The sequence below is a fragment of the Pyxicephalus adspersus genome, chromosome 4 (genome assembly GCF_032062135.1).
Source record: "Pyxicephalus adspersus chromosome 4, UCB_Pads_2.0, whole genome shotgun sequence".
Classification (NCBI taxonomy): domain Eukaryota; kingdom Metazoa; phylum Chordata; class Amphibia; order Anura; family Pyxicephalidae; genus Pyxicephalus; species Pyxicephalus adspersus.
In genome coordinates, this window is record NC_092861.1 from 70389784 (window position 1) to 70407039 (window position 17256).

Consider the following 17256-nt stretch of genomic DNA (forward strand, 5'->3'; position numbering starts at 1 on the left):
AGGGAGGATACAGTGTTATTAAAACACATATGGTAACAATTCAACCAGTAGCTCAGTAATTATTATACATCATCTGCATTATCCACTCCAGCGAGGCCCTATATTGTATCCAGTAAAACCATGTCTTACGGAACTTATCTGATCCCCCATCACGAGAAGAAATTAAGTCTTCCATTGACATAATCTCATTGATTCGGCTAAACCATTGGAGCAGAGCAGGGGGAGAGGATTGTTTCCATAGCACAGGAATGAATGCTTTTGCTCCCTTTAATAGATGATTAAGCAGCGAATTGTGATACTTTTTTCTGGACCATGCATTCAAATGTACTAGTGCCAGTTCAGGCTTGTCACAGATGTTCACATCCGTCAATTCCTCAACAATGCACGCCACTTGCGTTCAAAAGGGAGTCAACAATGTACACTCCCAAAATATGTGAAGCAGACTACCTGCATCCAATTTACAACAACAGCAGCGATCATCGGCACCTGGATACATTTTGGCTAGAAGTGTTGGCACTCTATACCAACAGGAAAGTAGTTTATAGTTCAGTTCCTGATACATGTTACTAGGTGCAGCCTTGTGACCCATATACAGGAGACGTTCTCCTTGCTTCAGAGAATGTAACATAGAGGTCTCTTCCCCACTTATCTATAAATAAATATATATACGGCAAGTTCTGCCAGAAGCAGTTAGTATGCTAGGGAGAGGGTTCCTCGCATGGGACCAGTGGCTGCGCAAACTGACTCCAACTGAGATAGGGGACACACAAATTGAGACACTATTGTTCTGTTATTGTTACTATTTTTACTTATTAAACACTATAAAAAGTCGAAATAGAGTAACTTGCTAATCCGAAACGCTACTATAAACATTGTGATTTCTGAGACATTACTGTCTGCAGTGGGTGACACTAAAGAAGCAAAAGCATAACTGCGGTTGACAGGGGTAACGGTGCGTGCTTCCGTCTAAGCACGTGGTTGCAGTCTACCTTTCAAGGTGTGTTTGGCAAAGGTTAACAGTGGTTAACCTTGCCAAGTGATGGTCCCTTATCAGCCTGATGGTGCGTGGACTGTTGCTGATTGTGCTGGAAAGTCTATGCGCAGGGGTGCGGCCTAAGAGGGTGTTCATAACAGTTGGAACTTGGGATGTCCTAGAATAAGGGATAGCGGTGAAGGGTAAAACCAAGCCCAGTGACCTTTCAAATGTGCAATACTCAAAGTAGTCCTTATTAAAGGCAGTTTAAAACATGTTAAGGGTACTTCAGGTGGAGCCCACACGGCCCCAGCCAATGGAACAGGTGAAATCGCATTCTCAAGCGCAACCCACGGTTTTTGAGCACCATTTCTACACCAATCAAACTTGCAAAGTGCACAGACTTCTGATATATTAGAGGGTCTGGAAAGGCAATGCCACCCTTTATTTTCAGCAACCACAGAATCTGCCTCTGAAGACGGGGGCCCCCCCCAGACAAAACGGAGAAACTCCTGCCTAAATCTGCACAGCATCTGTTGAGGCACATGGACCAGGAGAGTTTGGGGTAGATAAAGCAGAGGTGGCATCACGTTCATCTTTAAAATATTACATCAACCAAACCAGGAGAATGTGTTTTGTCTTCAACCTTGTTGATCTCTCCTTACTGTATTCAGAAGTGGGAGAAAATTTAGATTGGCCAACGGGGATAGGTCCCTAGAGATCTTGGTCCCTAGATATGAAATAGCAGCCTTTGCCCATTTAAAAAGAAAAAATGGGGACAACGCCTCATCTGAAAGTGCAATGGAAAGCGCCTCAGATTTTTGCCGGTTGATCTTGTATTTGGATAGACTAGAGTACTTGTTAATCTCTGCTAACAAATTAGGGAGGGACGATCTGGGAGAAGAAACAAAAAAAGTAGATCATCTGCATATGCAGCCACTTTGTGGCTTTGCTTTTGTACACGGAAACATATTAGCAATGTTTATTTCATTTAAAACTTGTTGAGGACAGCACCTTTTAAAGTGGAACAGTGAGCCATACACCACAAAGGACCAAATGGCCACATAATCACAGGAGCTTTCTGCGTCATTTCTTTATTATTAATATATAGTACATACAGTAAGCTACATTTGCTGTAATGCATCTTTACTTTTATTACATGCTTTTAAACAAGTTGTGCAAGCTCTGCTATCTGGAACAAAAATGGAAGGTCACTGTCATTAGTTTTGATCTCTGAAAAATAGTTCTAAGTGATTCACGGGTAGAACTGGCATCCACACACGTCAATCAATATGTTAAAATGGTATTTAGCTCCTGAGAGGAAATGTACAATAATAAATTGAAAAATCATTTTTAAGCTGAACACAGTTTAACATTAGTCATCTATTCTGAGTTTATGCAAAACAAATGAGTTTAGTACACTTTCTGCCAAGGGACTATTGAAGAACATTTACCAAGATATATTGTTGTGGTTTTTATTAATATTAAAAAAGCACTTGTGCTGTAGGTATAAATACAATACCCTGATGAAGAAGGATAAGGGAGAGAGACTTTTCCTGGCTCTTTAGTTATTTTGAAAACAATTATGTTTAACGCAAAACAGAAAAAAGTTAAACTAACAGCGCGCTGTAAAAGAAGAGGAGTTCTTACTTTTTCATTGAGGTGTGTGTTAAGTCTTCATACTCCTAAATAATGGACATAGCTGCTGTCCTTTGGACCTTGTCCATTTTTACGTTTTTTCCTTATTGTAAAGCTTTCAACTTTCCTTTTGACTACCAAAAAAGGGTAAGCGTGGAAAGTCCTCAACAGGAAGTAGTATGTAAAAAACGAAAGGTGAAAGGTTTAATGATTTGGCCTCTCTAAGCAGCACATATTTCAGAGAAGATGGCCTGGTGAATGTAGCATTGGCTGCATTATATTTTTTATGAAGGTTACTGATATCTCGATTTCCCATTGAATAGAAAATGCAAATGGAAAATGTGGTTTGATCTGCAAATTTGCATTTTATGTTTTTTACTATTTTAAGCCCCCTGGTGGTATTCCCGAGTTTGGCTCGGGGTAAATTTTATATACCAAAAGCAGTAACCCCGAGCCACACTCCTGGTAGTATAGGAAAAATCCTACCTGCTCTCCACGATCCCGCGGCGTCCTCCAGCAATCCCCGCTACGCTGGGGAGGCGTGGCCTGGTGGGAAATTTAAAAGCAGGTTACATTGTAATCTGCTTTTAACACATTGATCACAGTGAAATATAATAAATCCAAAAGTTTATCTATGTCTACTAATTTATAAATAATATTGCACCCTTGTTTGGACAAATTTCAGTGTTTTTGATTTGATTTAAATTATTAAAAAAATTATTTGTTTTTATATTAAATATTATTTATGTTTATTATAATATAAGGTATAATTTGTGTTTCAAACTTTATCATACCCGGTAGTTATTCCTAAGAGTTACCGGCCTACAATATTAATCAACAAATTTTCCATGCAATGTACAATATACTGTTTGACATAAAAATACTGACCTGATTAGACCACTAGGGAGGTTAAATATTCTTATAGGTGAATAGAGTTAAATAATTAGGAGACCAAAAGTGGCCAATATTATTGGCTCCTAATAAAACTTTTAGTCCTTTTTCTGAATGTTATCAATAATGTATACCAATATGACTGTAGTTTTAAATGACTCCAAAGTCTGTGTGGAGCAGTCATATTCATTATCTTTTAATTTTTAGTTTTGGATACATTGGCCAGAATTAGAACCCCTTTTTATACAGTACAGTATTTCCACATCCCAGTTTGGGAAATCTTCCCCTTGCTTCCTGTCCTGGTAACCAGTCCTGACCCTAAAGCTACGTACACACGTCAAATTTTTCTCGCCCGATAATCGTCTCTCAGGGCCTGTATCGGACGAGAATCTGGCGTGTGTACAGCCTGCGTCGTTCATGGTCCGTGGATCCGTCCTGGCGGAGCCACGGACGATGAACGACAAGTGATGCTAATGCAAGGGAAGGGGGAGAGCATGCAGCAGGGTGCCGCTCCGTCGCTCTCCCCCTCCCCTCTCCATAGAATAGAACAGTGCTCTATGTACAGCACTCGTTCATGCCTCTTGCGGTTCTTATCATTGGAAAGGATCGTGAAAGATCCTTTCCAACAACAAGAATTGCACGTGTGTAGGCAGCTTTACAAACACTAATAAATTGTGTTGTTACTGTCTCTGTCACAGATCTTGTGCCAGTTTTTTTTAAATCCAATCTATAATTGATTGCCTGTGTAGGTCAGCAGGGGACTGTTTGCAGCCAGTTTGTGCAGAAGCCCCTGTGACTAAAGCTGTGCCACCACACCCCATCATTTGTTACTTTTTCAGACCATACAGTAGGCTTTACTGGGTAGGAGGAAAATAGCCATTGTTTTTTTTTTTTTAATGCATTTTTCCAGACCAGTTTACATGCATTATCATTCCACATTTAGACAGATAAACAGGAATCAGTTCTTGAACAAAAAACAGAAACAAGTAAAATGTCATGAACTAACATAGGAATGACAGTTTTAGTAAATACCAATCAAAGGCATTATATGGCGTTTACTAGATGTCTGCAGTTCAGCTTTAAACTCTTTTACATACCCCTACTATATGTGATTTACAGAATCTGAAGTAAAGAAAATGTGCAAATGTGAAGCTGAGGACAGCCATATTTCTTTCTTAGTCTTTGAAAGTAAAATATGGTTGCTGTGAGAACTAAAGATCTTAAGCTCCCTGATTAGTCACACTTTTCCTTTTTTTCTAATCATGTTCTTCCAATGACCCTTGAGAAAATAAAAGCATCTGAAGTTTGTATTGCTTGCTGTCAATAAGGATGTAATTATAAAGCATGTGAAGGAGTGGTGAGTCACCTTGACATTCTGTGTCTCAGAAGTGTAATGGAGAGCCATGTGTGATGTCTTTTGACCTTTTCTGTGTAGTTTATTGTATCACATGTGACATATAGCCAGTGAGGTGGGAATGAATAAGATTTACATCAGTGGTTACTATGGTGAGAATAAAGGTAGAGCCCCTGGAGCCTAAGCATGCTTTTTTATTTTGTTCACAAATCAGCACCTTCTAGACTGGTGAATTTTCAGCACATGTTAGTTAAGGCCAGTTTATTTATTCCAATGCCTTATAAGTGAGAATGGGTGCATAGATGTCAATACACACTTTTAAAACAGGCTTTAACAAAAGTTAATAAAAAAAAAACTGCTGCCATGGTAACTTATTGCTTTTATGTTGATAGTGGCATGGTCTTTTAATTATATGTTTATTTTTGTACATGTTGTTCAAGTAATGTCTTGAGCCACTTTTTTATTTTGTTTATATTATAGCAAAAAGTACATTTTAGCATACATATGGTATTAATGCCTCTCAAAATCTGAGGGTTGCAATAACCCTTAACCATTTTAGAATATTGCTGATGCAACTAATAAGGCATGGTTTTGGAAAACTTTGCAAAATTATTGCCCAACTTGTCCTACAATAAGTTCGGTATTAACACGTCATTGTTGAATATTTCTCAGCTCCTCCCAGATACAAAGCAGCACCAGTGTCCTAGTAGCTTAAAAGTTAAAAAAAAAAAAACAAACCTATTCATGTTCCATTGCTTGGTTGCTCAGCAATTGCAAGTAATATAAGTTAACCAAATTCCTTAAATGTTTTAGGTTTACATTTTATTACTTACTAGACTAAACCAAGGGTTGTGTATCTGATGAGACTAAGATGACACTTGTAGTTCAAGAACCCCAGAAGGTGGTTAAGGAATACTAGGGCTCTGAAATGGCCTAAGTGCCATGTAGGTCAGGACTGCCTGTGCATTGTATGATCTTGCTATCTGCTTCTCTCTGGTTAGATTTTTTCATACTTTTCTGTCCTAAAGAGGCAAGGAAAAAAAGAGCAAGTGCGTGAAATTCCCTCAACAAGAGTTACTAGAACTGCTATAGACATTTTTGATATTTTACTTGTTAGTTCTTTCTGTTGTAGTTGTGTGTTTCAAGTCTCTCTTTTTCTGTTTCAGTAGTCACCTGAACCAGAGGGTGTTTATGACAGCACTGTGTAATATGTTGGAGCTATATTAATCCTGTTTATTATTGATGATAATATTAATATAAATATTAATAGAAAGGCTGTGATATGCCTTTTATTCGGTCTTTAGCCTTGCATTTATTCAGGATAGGTATGATTATCTGTGCAGCACTGATACATCATGATATAAAGGTTTTTCACAATAACAAAATTATATTTTTGTGTCCTTTATCTAGTTTAAACAGAGATGTTGAGCATTTTCTGCAGGCATGCACTAATCGGAATCAAACCTTTGATTATGTTCTAGTTGAACAAGTGCCTGTAGAACCATACTACCTACCTTTATCTCAAGCTGAGGTAATACAAGAAGGAAGTGATGTCACTCTTCTGTCATGGGGTACTCAGGTTAGTATCATGGTGTTTTTAATGCTAGCTTTTTTGTATTTATTTAATCCCCTGAATGGTAACCCCCGAGTGTGACTCTGGGTAAAAAAAAAAAGATGCTGAAAGCGGTAACCCTGAGTCACACTCGGGGTAGCTAAACCAATGCAAAACAATGATAATTTGAGCCTTATCTGATCTGCTGGCATCCTTTGCGTCTTCTCGCTTCCTCTGGCTGGCGTCCTCTGCATCCACGGAGTCACCAGGAGTTCCTGGTGATGTTGGTGCATGTGGACGTTCCGTTCGGGGCGTGACGGGAATTTCAAATCTATGTGTATAGCATTAAATACAAAATAACTGTTGAATGCAATACAGTGGATTTATGTGTGTAAAATCCATCCTTCCTCAGCCAAACTGCTCTCCATCACCTCCTTCGGAACACAGAACATCCAACAGCCCCACACATATCACCGGACACACTTTAGACCTGGTATTTTCCAAACTGTGCAACCTCTCCCACCTTGACAACTCGCCATTTCCCCATTTGACCATACCCTTATCACCATCAACCTAACTAGCTCCTTCCTAGAAACCCTCACTAGACCCCTCCTTACCTGCGAGATACCATTCCATGTCCCTTCTCCCATTTGTTTCCAAACTTCTTGAGCGCCTTGTTTTCAAAGGAGTGACCGATTACCTGAGCACCAACTCTCTACTTGACCCTCTCTAATCTTCCCAGCTGCCCATTTCACCGGAACAGCCCTTACTAAAGTGGCAAATGACCTCATCAGAGCTAAGTCTCAAGGCAAATTTTCACTCTTCTTGATCTTTCCTCTGTTTTTGAAACTGTTGATCACCCCCTCCTAATCCAAACCTTGCACTCCATTGGTATCCATGACACTGCTCTCTCTTGGTTTGCTTCCTATCTCTCTGACCGCTCCTTTCAAGTTTCTTTCAACAGTACTTCCTCCTCTCCCACTCTCCTCCCTCTTGGTGTTACCCAAGGGTCAGTCCTTGGACCGGTTCTCTTTTCTCTGTACACCTCCTCTTTCGCTAGTCTCATATCGTCCTTCGGCTTACAGTACCATCTGTATGCTGATGACACTCAAATATATGTGTCCCCCCCTGACCTGTCTCCCCCAGTCCTGGACAAGGTCTCATGTTGCATGTCAGCCATCTCATCATGGATGTCTGTCAGATTTCTGAAACTCAATGTGGATAAAACGGAACTCATCAAATTCCAAATCTCCCCCTGACATATTCCTAACGGTTAACAACACAGTCATTCATCCCTCCCCTCAAGCACACTATCTTGGCGTCACCTTCGATTCTGCCCTCTCATTCACCCCCCATATTCAGAACATTTCCAGGTCCTGTCACTTTCACCTGCGCAACATCTCCAAAATCTGGCCCCACTTGTCACCAGAGACCACCAAACATGCTCTCATCATGTCTCGTCTGGACTACTGCAACATCTTCCTTTCTGGTATTGCACTAACCCGACTCTCTCCTCTACATTCTATCATGAATGCTGCAGCCAGACTCATCCATCCTTCCCACTGCTGCTCTTCTGCTGCATCCCTCTGTAGTTACCTTCATTGGCTTCCATTTCACCTGAGAATCAAATTCAAGCTCCAGTGCTTGCCTTCAAATTTCTACACAGCTCCTGTCCAACCTACCGTTGTGACCTGGTAGAAAAATACTTCCCTAGTGCTCTCTTCGCTCCTTCAATGACCTACTAATTACTTCCTCACTCATAACGTTATCACGCGCACGGCTCCAGGACTTTTCCAGAGCTGCCCCATTCTCTGGAACGGTCTTCCTCGTCCCATTCGGCTTGCTCCTACATTCCACTCATTTAAAGAGCACTCAAAGCACACTTTTTCACGCTTGCCTACCCGTCTTCTTCTGTCTCTTAAAACACTCCCCACTACCCATCATTCCATATCTCCCCTCCTATTGTGTGAGACTTCCCCCACTGCCTAGATTGTAAGCTCTTCGGGTCCTCTTCTCCGCCTGTGTCACTGTCTCTACGTGTCTGTCATTTGCTACCCCTTATGTACAGAACTGCGTAATATGTTGACGCTATAAAAATTTTGTTTATTATTAATAATAAAAGCAGTTCATTGTCTTTAATGAACATTTATTTTATAAATAATAAACTGTAAAATAAATTTCATGAAAAACAATGTACTGCTTTTAGACATATAAATCCAGACAGAAATGAACTGCCCAGGAGGTTAATATATAGCATTTATTATGTGTGAATGTTATAATTAAAAAAAACTGTCTATACGACCAATAAGAGTCCAGATCCTGAGCACTGTTAGAAATTATATTACAGGTTGACATTCAAAAATCCGGTAACCTCTGCACCTGAGGAGTGTCGGATTTTTAAAAATTCCAGGTCTTTTTTTTTTTTTTTTTTTATATACCCTACTTCACACACAGGCAGCCTTTGTATCGCAGCACCACGGACATCTGGCACAATTCCAGGGAGCAGGCAGCAGGGACATCTCAATGTGTATTTAGTTTAGCAAGCAAGACCTAACAGCTGTTCCTGCAGAACAGAGCCATGAAAACATTAGCGGCCAAACAGTGTAGTGCAGTCCCTGTATTGTAAATGTGATCCAAAATCATGCCGGGAAACCGAAGGATCCGGATTATTGATGGCCAGATTTTCAATTGTCAACTTGTAATACTAAAACTTGGCTGGTAGAACTCCAGGCTTTTTTGGAGCATGTTTATGTTCAGTGTGCAACATTTTATGTTTTCTTCCTGTTGTGTCCATTAGCACAGTCAGTAAAGAGCAATATCCCCATTGGGGAGCAGCCAGTAAAAATACCTGAGTTTTAATTCTTCCCTACCCTATCGAAATTTAAACAATATTTTTTTTAAATTGAGTTTAAGTGTACCTAAAGAAACAATTGATTATAGACTGTAGTTTATGTAAGATCTTGGTAAATGATCTCAAAAAGAAAATTGGTCCAAAAAAAATTATGGAAGGGACCGCATTAGTCCTGCGGAGCGAATGTATTATGCAACAACTATTATGAAACAGCCAGCACTTAGGAATATATTAAAAGCAAAAACCTGATAAACAATACCTGCCCTTCTTGAGCTGAGCCAATGTATATATTTCTGTGTAAAGCTTGCATGAGGGTTGTATAGAGCCTAGATAGCATCCATCCATCAGTTTTCTGGTGTAAGACACAAATTCGTAACAAGGAAAACCCATGGGGGAAGTATGGAAGGAAATGTATCCTGGTTTTCCTACCATCTGCATCTGTTAGTTCAGAAATGAGAGCCCTGTCACAGTTCCTAGTCTGTGAATATTCATATCTTGTGCTGTCAAAACAAAACCAAATGCTGGAATATTGCCTAATTTATTTGAGGAACTTTATTGTTTGCTTTGGATAAGGTGGTACTCTTTTTGTTTACTTTTAATTAAACACTTCTAGCTTTTGGATCAGAGTTTGTCCTTTTGCTGTTTACATACATGGGCAAGTCAGTGTTGTTATTGAATGCTGACAAGAGGAAAAAGTTGGCGGTTGCTTACCTTCCGTTCTCATGGAATGTATTTACTTCTGCATTCAAGAGATTTTGGCTTTTGGGCACCATTCATTAATATACAATTACTTGTTTTCGCTGACAAGTTACATAACTCTTTTCTAGGTTCATGTTATTCGTGAAGTTGCATCTATGGCACAAGAAAAGCTTGGCTTATCATGTGAAGTGATTGACTTGAGAACTATTCTGCCATGGGATATTGAAACAGTTTGCAAGGTAAGCAAAACAACATCATGGGAACATTGGATTAAACAGGTATTTGGATATGAACTGAGAGGGTTTACCATCCTGTATTAAAAAGGCATGCACTGACAGCTGTTCCAACTGGAAAATATATCCTCATATTCTGCATTTTTCACACACAGAGGCAAAGCTCCTGGCTAAATACACAGTTAGAATTTATATATGTAATCTGTGTTAGTTTGCCAAAGTCTTTTCATTCATGCACCACTGCCATGCTGCATAGCCAAGAAATTGTCCTTACTTTTTCTTGGTGCAATACAAGGCACATTTGTGGTGGAAAACTGCGCCAAGGCCCATACCAAGCTGCTGGTATGTGCCCTGGAATGGTAAACCACACTGCAGGTTAAAACATTGCCCTTTTCGAGGGGGAAAGCAACCATGCAGCCAGAAGCATTTTTGATTTACCACTTGTTAATGCTTGCTTGCACAAAAGTTGTTTCTAACTGCAGCTTTTTTTGTTAAAAGGGAGCAGTTGTGAGCCATTTTAAGCCCATGGTAGAATGCTGCAGTCAAATGAAAGTCTGAAATGGCCTTAATGGTTTAATATGTTACCAGCTTTCAACTTACCAATTCAGGCCAAACATACTAAGCCCCCTTTCTTACCAATTTTTTACAGTTTCGGCATTTGTTTGCCTTAATTTTTACATTTTCTGTATCTTGACCCCCTAGCGGTATTCCCGAGTGTGACTCGGGGTGGATTTTACTTGCAAAAAGCAGTAATCTCGAGGTCACTAAAAACAATAAAAAAACCCCCACACACCTTGTTTCTTTGGCCTCCTGCTCGTCCATCCAAGTCCTCAGGCGGCGTCCTCCTGCTCTGATCCTGTCCCGACGACTGCACTGATGTTCTCTGGCGTTGGTGCATGCATTGGATTACATACAAAATAACTGTGTTGAGTCCAACACAAAAAAATCTTTATTATATATATATATATATATATATATATATATATATATGCTACTGTATGCTTCTTTATTTTTATGCACCTTTTTTTTAACAGATATTTGTGTTTGATTTTTTAAAGCCTATTATTAAATTTAATAAATATTGGACATATTTCGGTAAGTTATGCCTAAGAATTGTAAGCCTACAATGTAAAATAAATTGCCATGCAAAAAATTCTAACACTTTTTGCAAAAAAATACTGACATAATTAGACCGCTAGGGGGGTTAATCTATCCAAACAAACTTAGTGTTTCCAATTTTTTTTTAGTTTTTTTCAGAACTAAGGACTTTTTCTGGTACCCTTAATTATACTGCAGCTGAATTTCTTTTACCAATATAAATTGCTTGTTTCCTTACATTACTTTCATACAACTATGGGTATTTTGTTATAGATTCATTTGCCATGTTAACTTGGATTTAAACAAGTTGCAGCAAATTCTAGACCATGAAGAACTAAGGAAACGAGAACATGAAACTGATGAATAGTGATTTAAAGCCAGTGTAAGCAGGAATATTTCCATGAAAGTCAGCTTAATGACTTGCATTGCCTTCGGTGAACATTTTATTGCTTCTGTCATAGATAGCAGGTTCACACTTAATATCAGCTTTTACAGTTCTGTAAGAACTAGTATATATCAAGGGGTTTGGGTCACAGATGAAATATTTGTTTAAATTTGTGGATGATGTGCAGCTCCTATAGCAACCAGGGTAGAAACAATGGTAAGCAGAAAGCTCAAATATTACCATTTATTTGTAAATTGCCAACATTTCACCGTGGATTAGTGAAAGGACATGAATAACACAAACAATGAGAAGAGCCCTGTCTAGCCTATAATATTACATTGGCCATCAATATTACAATCTTCTATAATTGTGTTGAAGCAGGCTATAATAGGTATGAAGTTAAACATATTTCTTTCCCAATAAATTAAGAAATGTCTCATTACTATAGTAAACTATCATTTTGCATGTCCTACCCATAGTATTTGCGTTCTGTATGTGATATCTTTTATATTTATAATGTATGTATGTATTATCTATGTTATTTTTCCACTTTCTGTAACAAGGGTGACAGTTAGAAACAGCAACATTTGTGTGTTCACTTAGCTGAAGTGGTATCCTCACTGACCTATTCAACTTGGTGATACCCAAGCAGTAACCTGATATGGTCTACAAACACTCCTAGACGCCCTCCCGGTCTGTCTATACCTATTTATAATAAAAGGAGAGTGAAGTCACATGCAAATTTAACCCATCTGCAGCCTCACTTGATTAATCAATTTTGTCAAGCCATTTATGTGTTAAGGTACTTGCTAATTATTCTCTGTGAAGTGATTTGAACTGTATACATAAAGGACAAATTTCACTTAATTACATTTATCCTATTAGGGGCTACTTTATTTTTCATGCTCATTATTATTCTCACTACTGGTACAGCTAGATCACCACTATGTGCCTGATCTTCCTCATTTCATGGACCATTGTCTATTTATTACCTCATAACATTAAGTATTATTTATTACCATTTATTACCTCAGGTATTTAATGTTATTAACGTAACAGAAAGAGGTGGATATGTTGCTGATTCAGTTTTTATAGTTAATAGTTTGCTATCTGGGTTGTGGATTCTGGGCAGCCTGAGGTTTATAATATAAATATATAGTACATCTCTGGAATACATTCACAAGCTCAAGGTTTCTTTAAATCACATGTACGGAGCAGATAGTTGCTAGGCATCCATTACTGGACAGTAACACATGATTCCTGGTGTATTACGTATACAGTAGGCCTACTTAATTCAGGACTGCTTCTCCAGACACCTAACCCAAATTATATGCCCACCAATCACCTTATGTGATCTACTAAAAGAAGAATGAAGTAGGTACTGTCTAGACTAGTGTTGGTGTTCGAGTTTGGGTTGTCCTTATATTCAACCCAAATATGGCTGTTCGAATTCGGGTAGACCCGACTCGAAAAAAAAGAGATCCGATGGTAAAAATTTGGATAAAAAAAAAAATGTTAAACTAATTTATTGAGTGTGCGTTTTATTTAGCTTTTTTTTTGTTTTTTTTTTTTACAGGTTATCCTACAATGATAATGATATCTCTTACTCTGTAACACACTTTACAACACAGAAATAATATGATACATCCGTTACATTTTTCTTTTATCCACTGCGAGAAAAATGTAACAAATGTATCTTATTACTGTGCTGGAAAGTGTGCTACAGAGTTAAGCCGCATACACGCGTGCAATTCTTGTCGTTTAAGAATGATAAGAACAGCAAGATGCATGAACGAGTGCTGTACATACAGCACCGTTCTGCTCTATGGAGAGGGAAGGGGTAGAGCGACAGGGCGGCACCCTGCTGCCCGCTCTCCCCCTTCCCTTGCATTACGATCACTCATCGTTCATCGTCCGTGGATCCGCCAGGACCGATCAACGGATGATAAACGACCTGGGCTGTACACACGCCAGATCGTCGCCCGATATCTGGCCGATGCCGATTATTGGGCGAGAAAAATTTGACGTGTGTACTCAGCTTAAGAGATACTTGCGGGGCATCTTCTCAATGATTGCAGCTGTGTCTGCCATCATTGAGAAGAGTGTGCGATCGGGGATGGTAGGGGAACTTCAGAGTTTATATGGAGTTCAGTTCCCACAATCACATGACCGTGGAAACTTTGCGATCACGGCTGTGACTGCAGGCAAACCCCGGGGCACTACAGAGTTATTAACCTGTAGTGCCCCGTCGATTGCACACTGAGCTAATCAATGATTGCAGCCATGGCTGCAATTATTGAGAAGAGTGTGCGATCCCTGGGACACTAAGGTTAATTAACCTGTAGTGCCTCGGGGATTGTAATCGAACTGCAGAGTTTATCTGCAGGTCAGATGACCGTGGGAACTTTGCGGTCACACCTGTGACTGCAGGCGATCCCCGGGCACTGGAGGTTGAATGTGGATAAGTTTCCCAATTCATCACATCTAGTGCCCTGTGTTCTTGGATAGCAAAACTCTATCCAAGAACACATACTACTAGCAACAGCAATCAGGATCGCTGTTGCAGTCCTGTAGTATGTGTTCCTGGATAGAGTTTCTCCATCCAAAAACACAGGACTCCTGTGAAAGAACTCTATCAAAGAACACATACAACTAGAACTGATTGCTCTTGCAGCCCTTAATAGTCCCTAAAAATATCCCTGAATTCTCCCACCATTGACTTCAATGGTGTTCGAATTCGCCATTCGATCACCCGAACACTATCTCACTATGTGATCGAATAGCTGTCGAATCGAATAGTGAGATATTCGACCAACACTAGTCTAGACCTCTGTTTTAGGCACTCTTCCTGGAGCAAATTAGTTACAAAGCTTAAAGAATATTGTAAAGGTGGTGAGGGCTTGTGAACCTTCTGCAGGTATACTGGTACTGAACTACCAGATTTAAAACAGCCAATATGTGTTAAAACATGGCAGCAATTGTTCCCTCTTGATTTATCAAGTATTTTTCAATAAATGACACACTAAAGCACTTTTATTCTCTAGTAAGAATGAACGTTATTTTGAAATGAGTGCATATGTTTTCACTACTATATCGGAAAACCTATAAACCCTGCATTGAAAAGCAGGAACATTTCACATATGTTATTATTTATGCTTGCGGTTACGTTTTCTTTTTGATTGCTTTGATTGTTCAGCTCTTGTGGACACCCATCTGGAATGTTTTTGACAAAGGCATAAAACACTGGCTGCTACTTGTTTATGTTGGGTATACACGAAAATGTTTTTTCTTTGTCGGTTGAGTATCATTGATTATTTTATTGCTCGTTCAAAGCCAGAATCCACAAAATTACTATTATGATCTTTGGGTTTTCCATCTTTCCTCTTAGCTCATGTTTTTCCTTTGTTTTATATACTTCTAAATGTAGTTTAGCTACCCCCATCTTTTGTATGTCACCTTAATTGTAGTAAAAATTACTGGCTGTGTTAATTCTACAACTGCTGGATAAAATACCATGGAACAAAGAAGCAACTCATTAACATTTTTATGTAAAGTGTAAACCCTACCATTGAACTTTAGTTAAAGGTAACATAGAAAGGATATTTTTTAAAATAATTGTTTGATAAGAGCAAAAAGAATGCTACTCTGTAATAGACTGTGCAGGCAGATAGTACAACAATTCCTGGATTGTATTGCACACTTTATATAACATCATTGAAAGATTTAGATTATTTATCAATACACAGTGGATTAGTCCAAAACCAATATTAAATTGGCTGTGATCCTTGAGCTCTCAGATGGTAGCGTGTTAATAACAAACACAGTTGACTAGTGGCAATTAGTGCCTAGGCTTAGGAACATTTCCTAACGCCATTGTCTGTGAACAGTTTCTAAAGCTACATACACACTTCCAATTATTATCGTCGGAAAACGAACGACGAACGTTCATGCACGATATATATGAACGATCGTATAGCACCGATCCTGCACATAGAGGTAACGACACGATCGTTCGTAGATATTGTACACACAATAGATACGATCGTTTGAGCGATAGAGGAACTATGTGCACGACAGGAAAGTGAACGGACGTTCGTTCATCACGCATGCTCTGAACATGGACTATCAACGAACGACCGTACACACGAACGATGTTCAACGATCGTCGTCCAATCCGATCCGACGGTCCGGTCGTTCGTTTCCAGCGACTTTCCTCGTTCGTCGGCGTCGTTGGTTACTTTTTTACGAACGATTTTTTGCCCAATCGATCGTTCGTCGTTCGATTGGAACGATAAAAATTGGAAGTGTGTACGCACCTTTACTACACCCACAGATGCAAGGTAAAACTTTACCATGTAAATAATTAACCATAATCATAGTCTAGAAACACTGCTGCCTTCTCTGTTCCTGAGCTGATATAGAATAAACTAAAGGTAAGTGGAAAACAATCATGTAATCTGAATTAAAAATTTAAGCTAAAGAAAAGATGGACTGTCTGTCTTGTTTTATGGTAAAAGAAAAGACCAGGATGTATATTTAGCTAATGTTATATGCAAACCTTGTCTGAAAGTCCAGCTTTACCCTGCCCCATCACATAATATTAGCTCTTCATTCATAAGTGAGATTGGAGGGGTACACTGAACTTTTATATAAAAAAGAAAGATATGTGCATGAAATGTCTCTCTTTATACATTTGTGTCATCCTAAACTCTGTGTCAAGATTTGTAAATTATTTACTCTTTTAAAAAAAGGATTGGATTATTCCAGTCCTCCTCCCCCTGCTGCAAAAGACTGGTAGATCCCAGACATGTTCAGTCAATTTAGAAAGCTGTCTTTGTTTCCTTCCCACTTGACCCATCATTTATCCTTTTCATCATCCTTTTCAATTCCTCTTATGGTAAATGCTGCTAAAAGCTTCATTCACAAATATTGAGCTTTCTCCCCCACCAAATCAGGAAAAGTTAACAACTGGAAGAAACCAATATAAGTAGAGGTTGTCTCTTGAGTGTTTTACCATCTGTGCTGATTGGCTGCTTCTAAATAATGCATTGCTATATAACTTTTTATTAAGAAGAGGCAATTAAAAAAAAATGGCCATTTTGTCTTCTACACACACCTACCTGCTGCCGTCAGAAAAGCTCTAACAAAAAACAAATGGACTGATCAAGACCTCTGAAAGTGTCCTGCCGAACATTTCATGGAGAAGCTCTTCCTCAACAGCAAAGAATATGAAATTCCTTCTTTTACAGCATGCAGTTAAAATAACAATGATCAAAGTAAGGAAGTAGCAATATTTCAAGTACATAATTACTTTTATGCAGTAAACTGCTATAATAGTGCTTGGGTGGAAAAATAAAATATGATTGATTTTCTGTCATAGCCAATAACCTAAAAGCTGCAGTTGATTCTGTCACTTTCCACCTTTCCTCTTCAGCTCAGAAAACCATAAGTACAGTAGTACCATGATTGTAGTGTGCAATGCAGACTTGTAAAACTGTAACGTATAAGTGGATGAAACACTGAAACAATACCCAACTCCTGCAGTTTCAATATAGTGAAAAAGTGTGGTTTTGATTTAAATG

General features: G+C 38.9%; 1 protein-coding gene across 1 annotated transcript in view; it reads left to right on the forward strand.

Annotated features, from left to right (window-relative positions):
• The window catches only part of BCKDHB (branched chain keto acid dehydrogenase E1 subunit beta), a 110476-nt gene that overhangs the window by 44879 nt on the left and 48341 nt on the right, over positions 1 to 17256 (forward strand). The window contains exons 7-8 of the mRNA XM_072408566.1: positions 6338 to 6435; positions 10087 to 10197. Of these exons, the coding sequence (XP_072264667.1) occupies positions 6338 to 6435; positions 10087 to 10197 (209 nt within the window). The remainder of the gene's footprint in view (positions 1 to 6337; positions 6436 to 10086; positions 10198 to 17256) is intronic.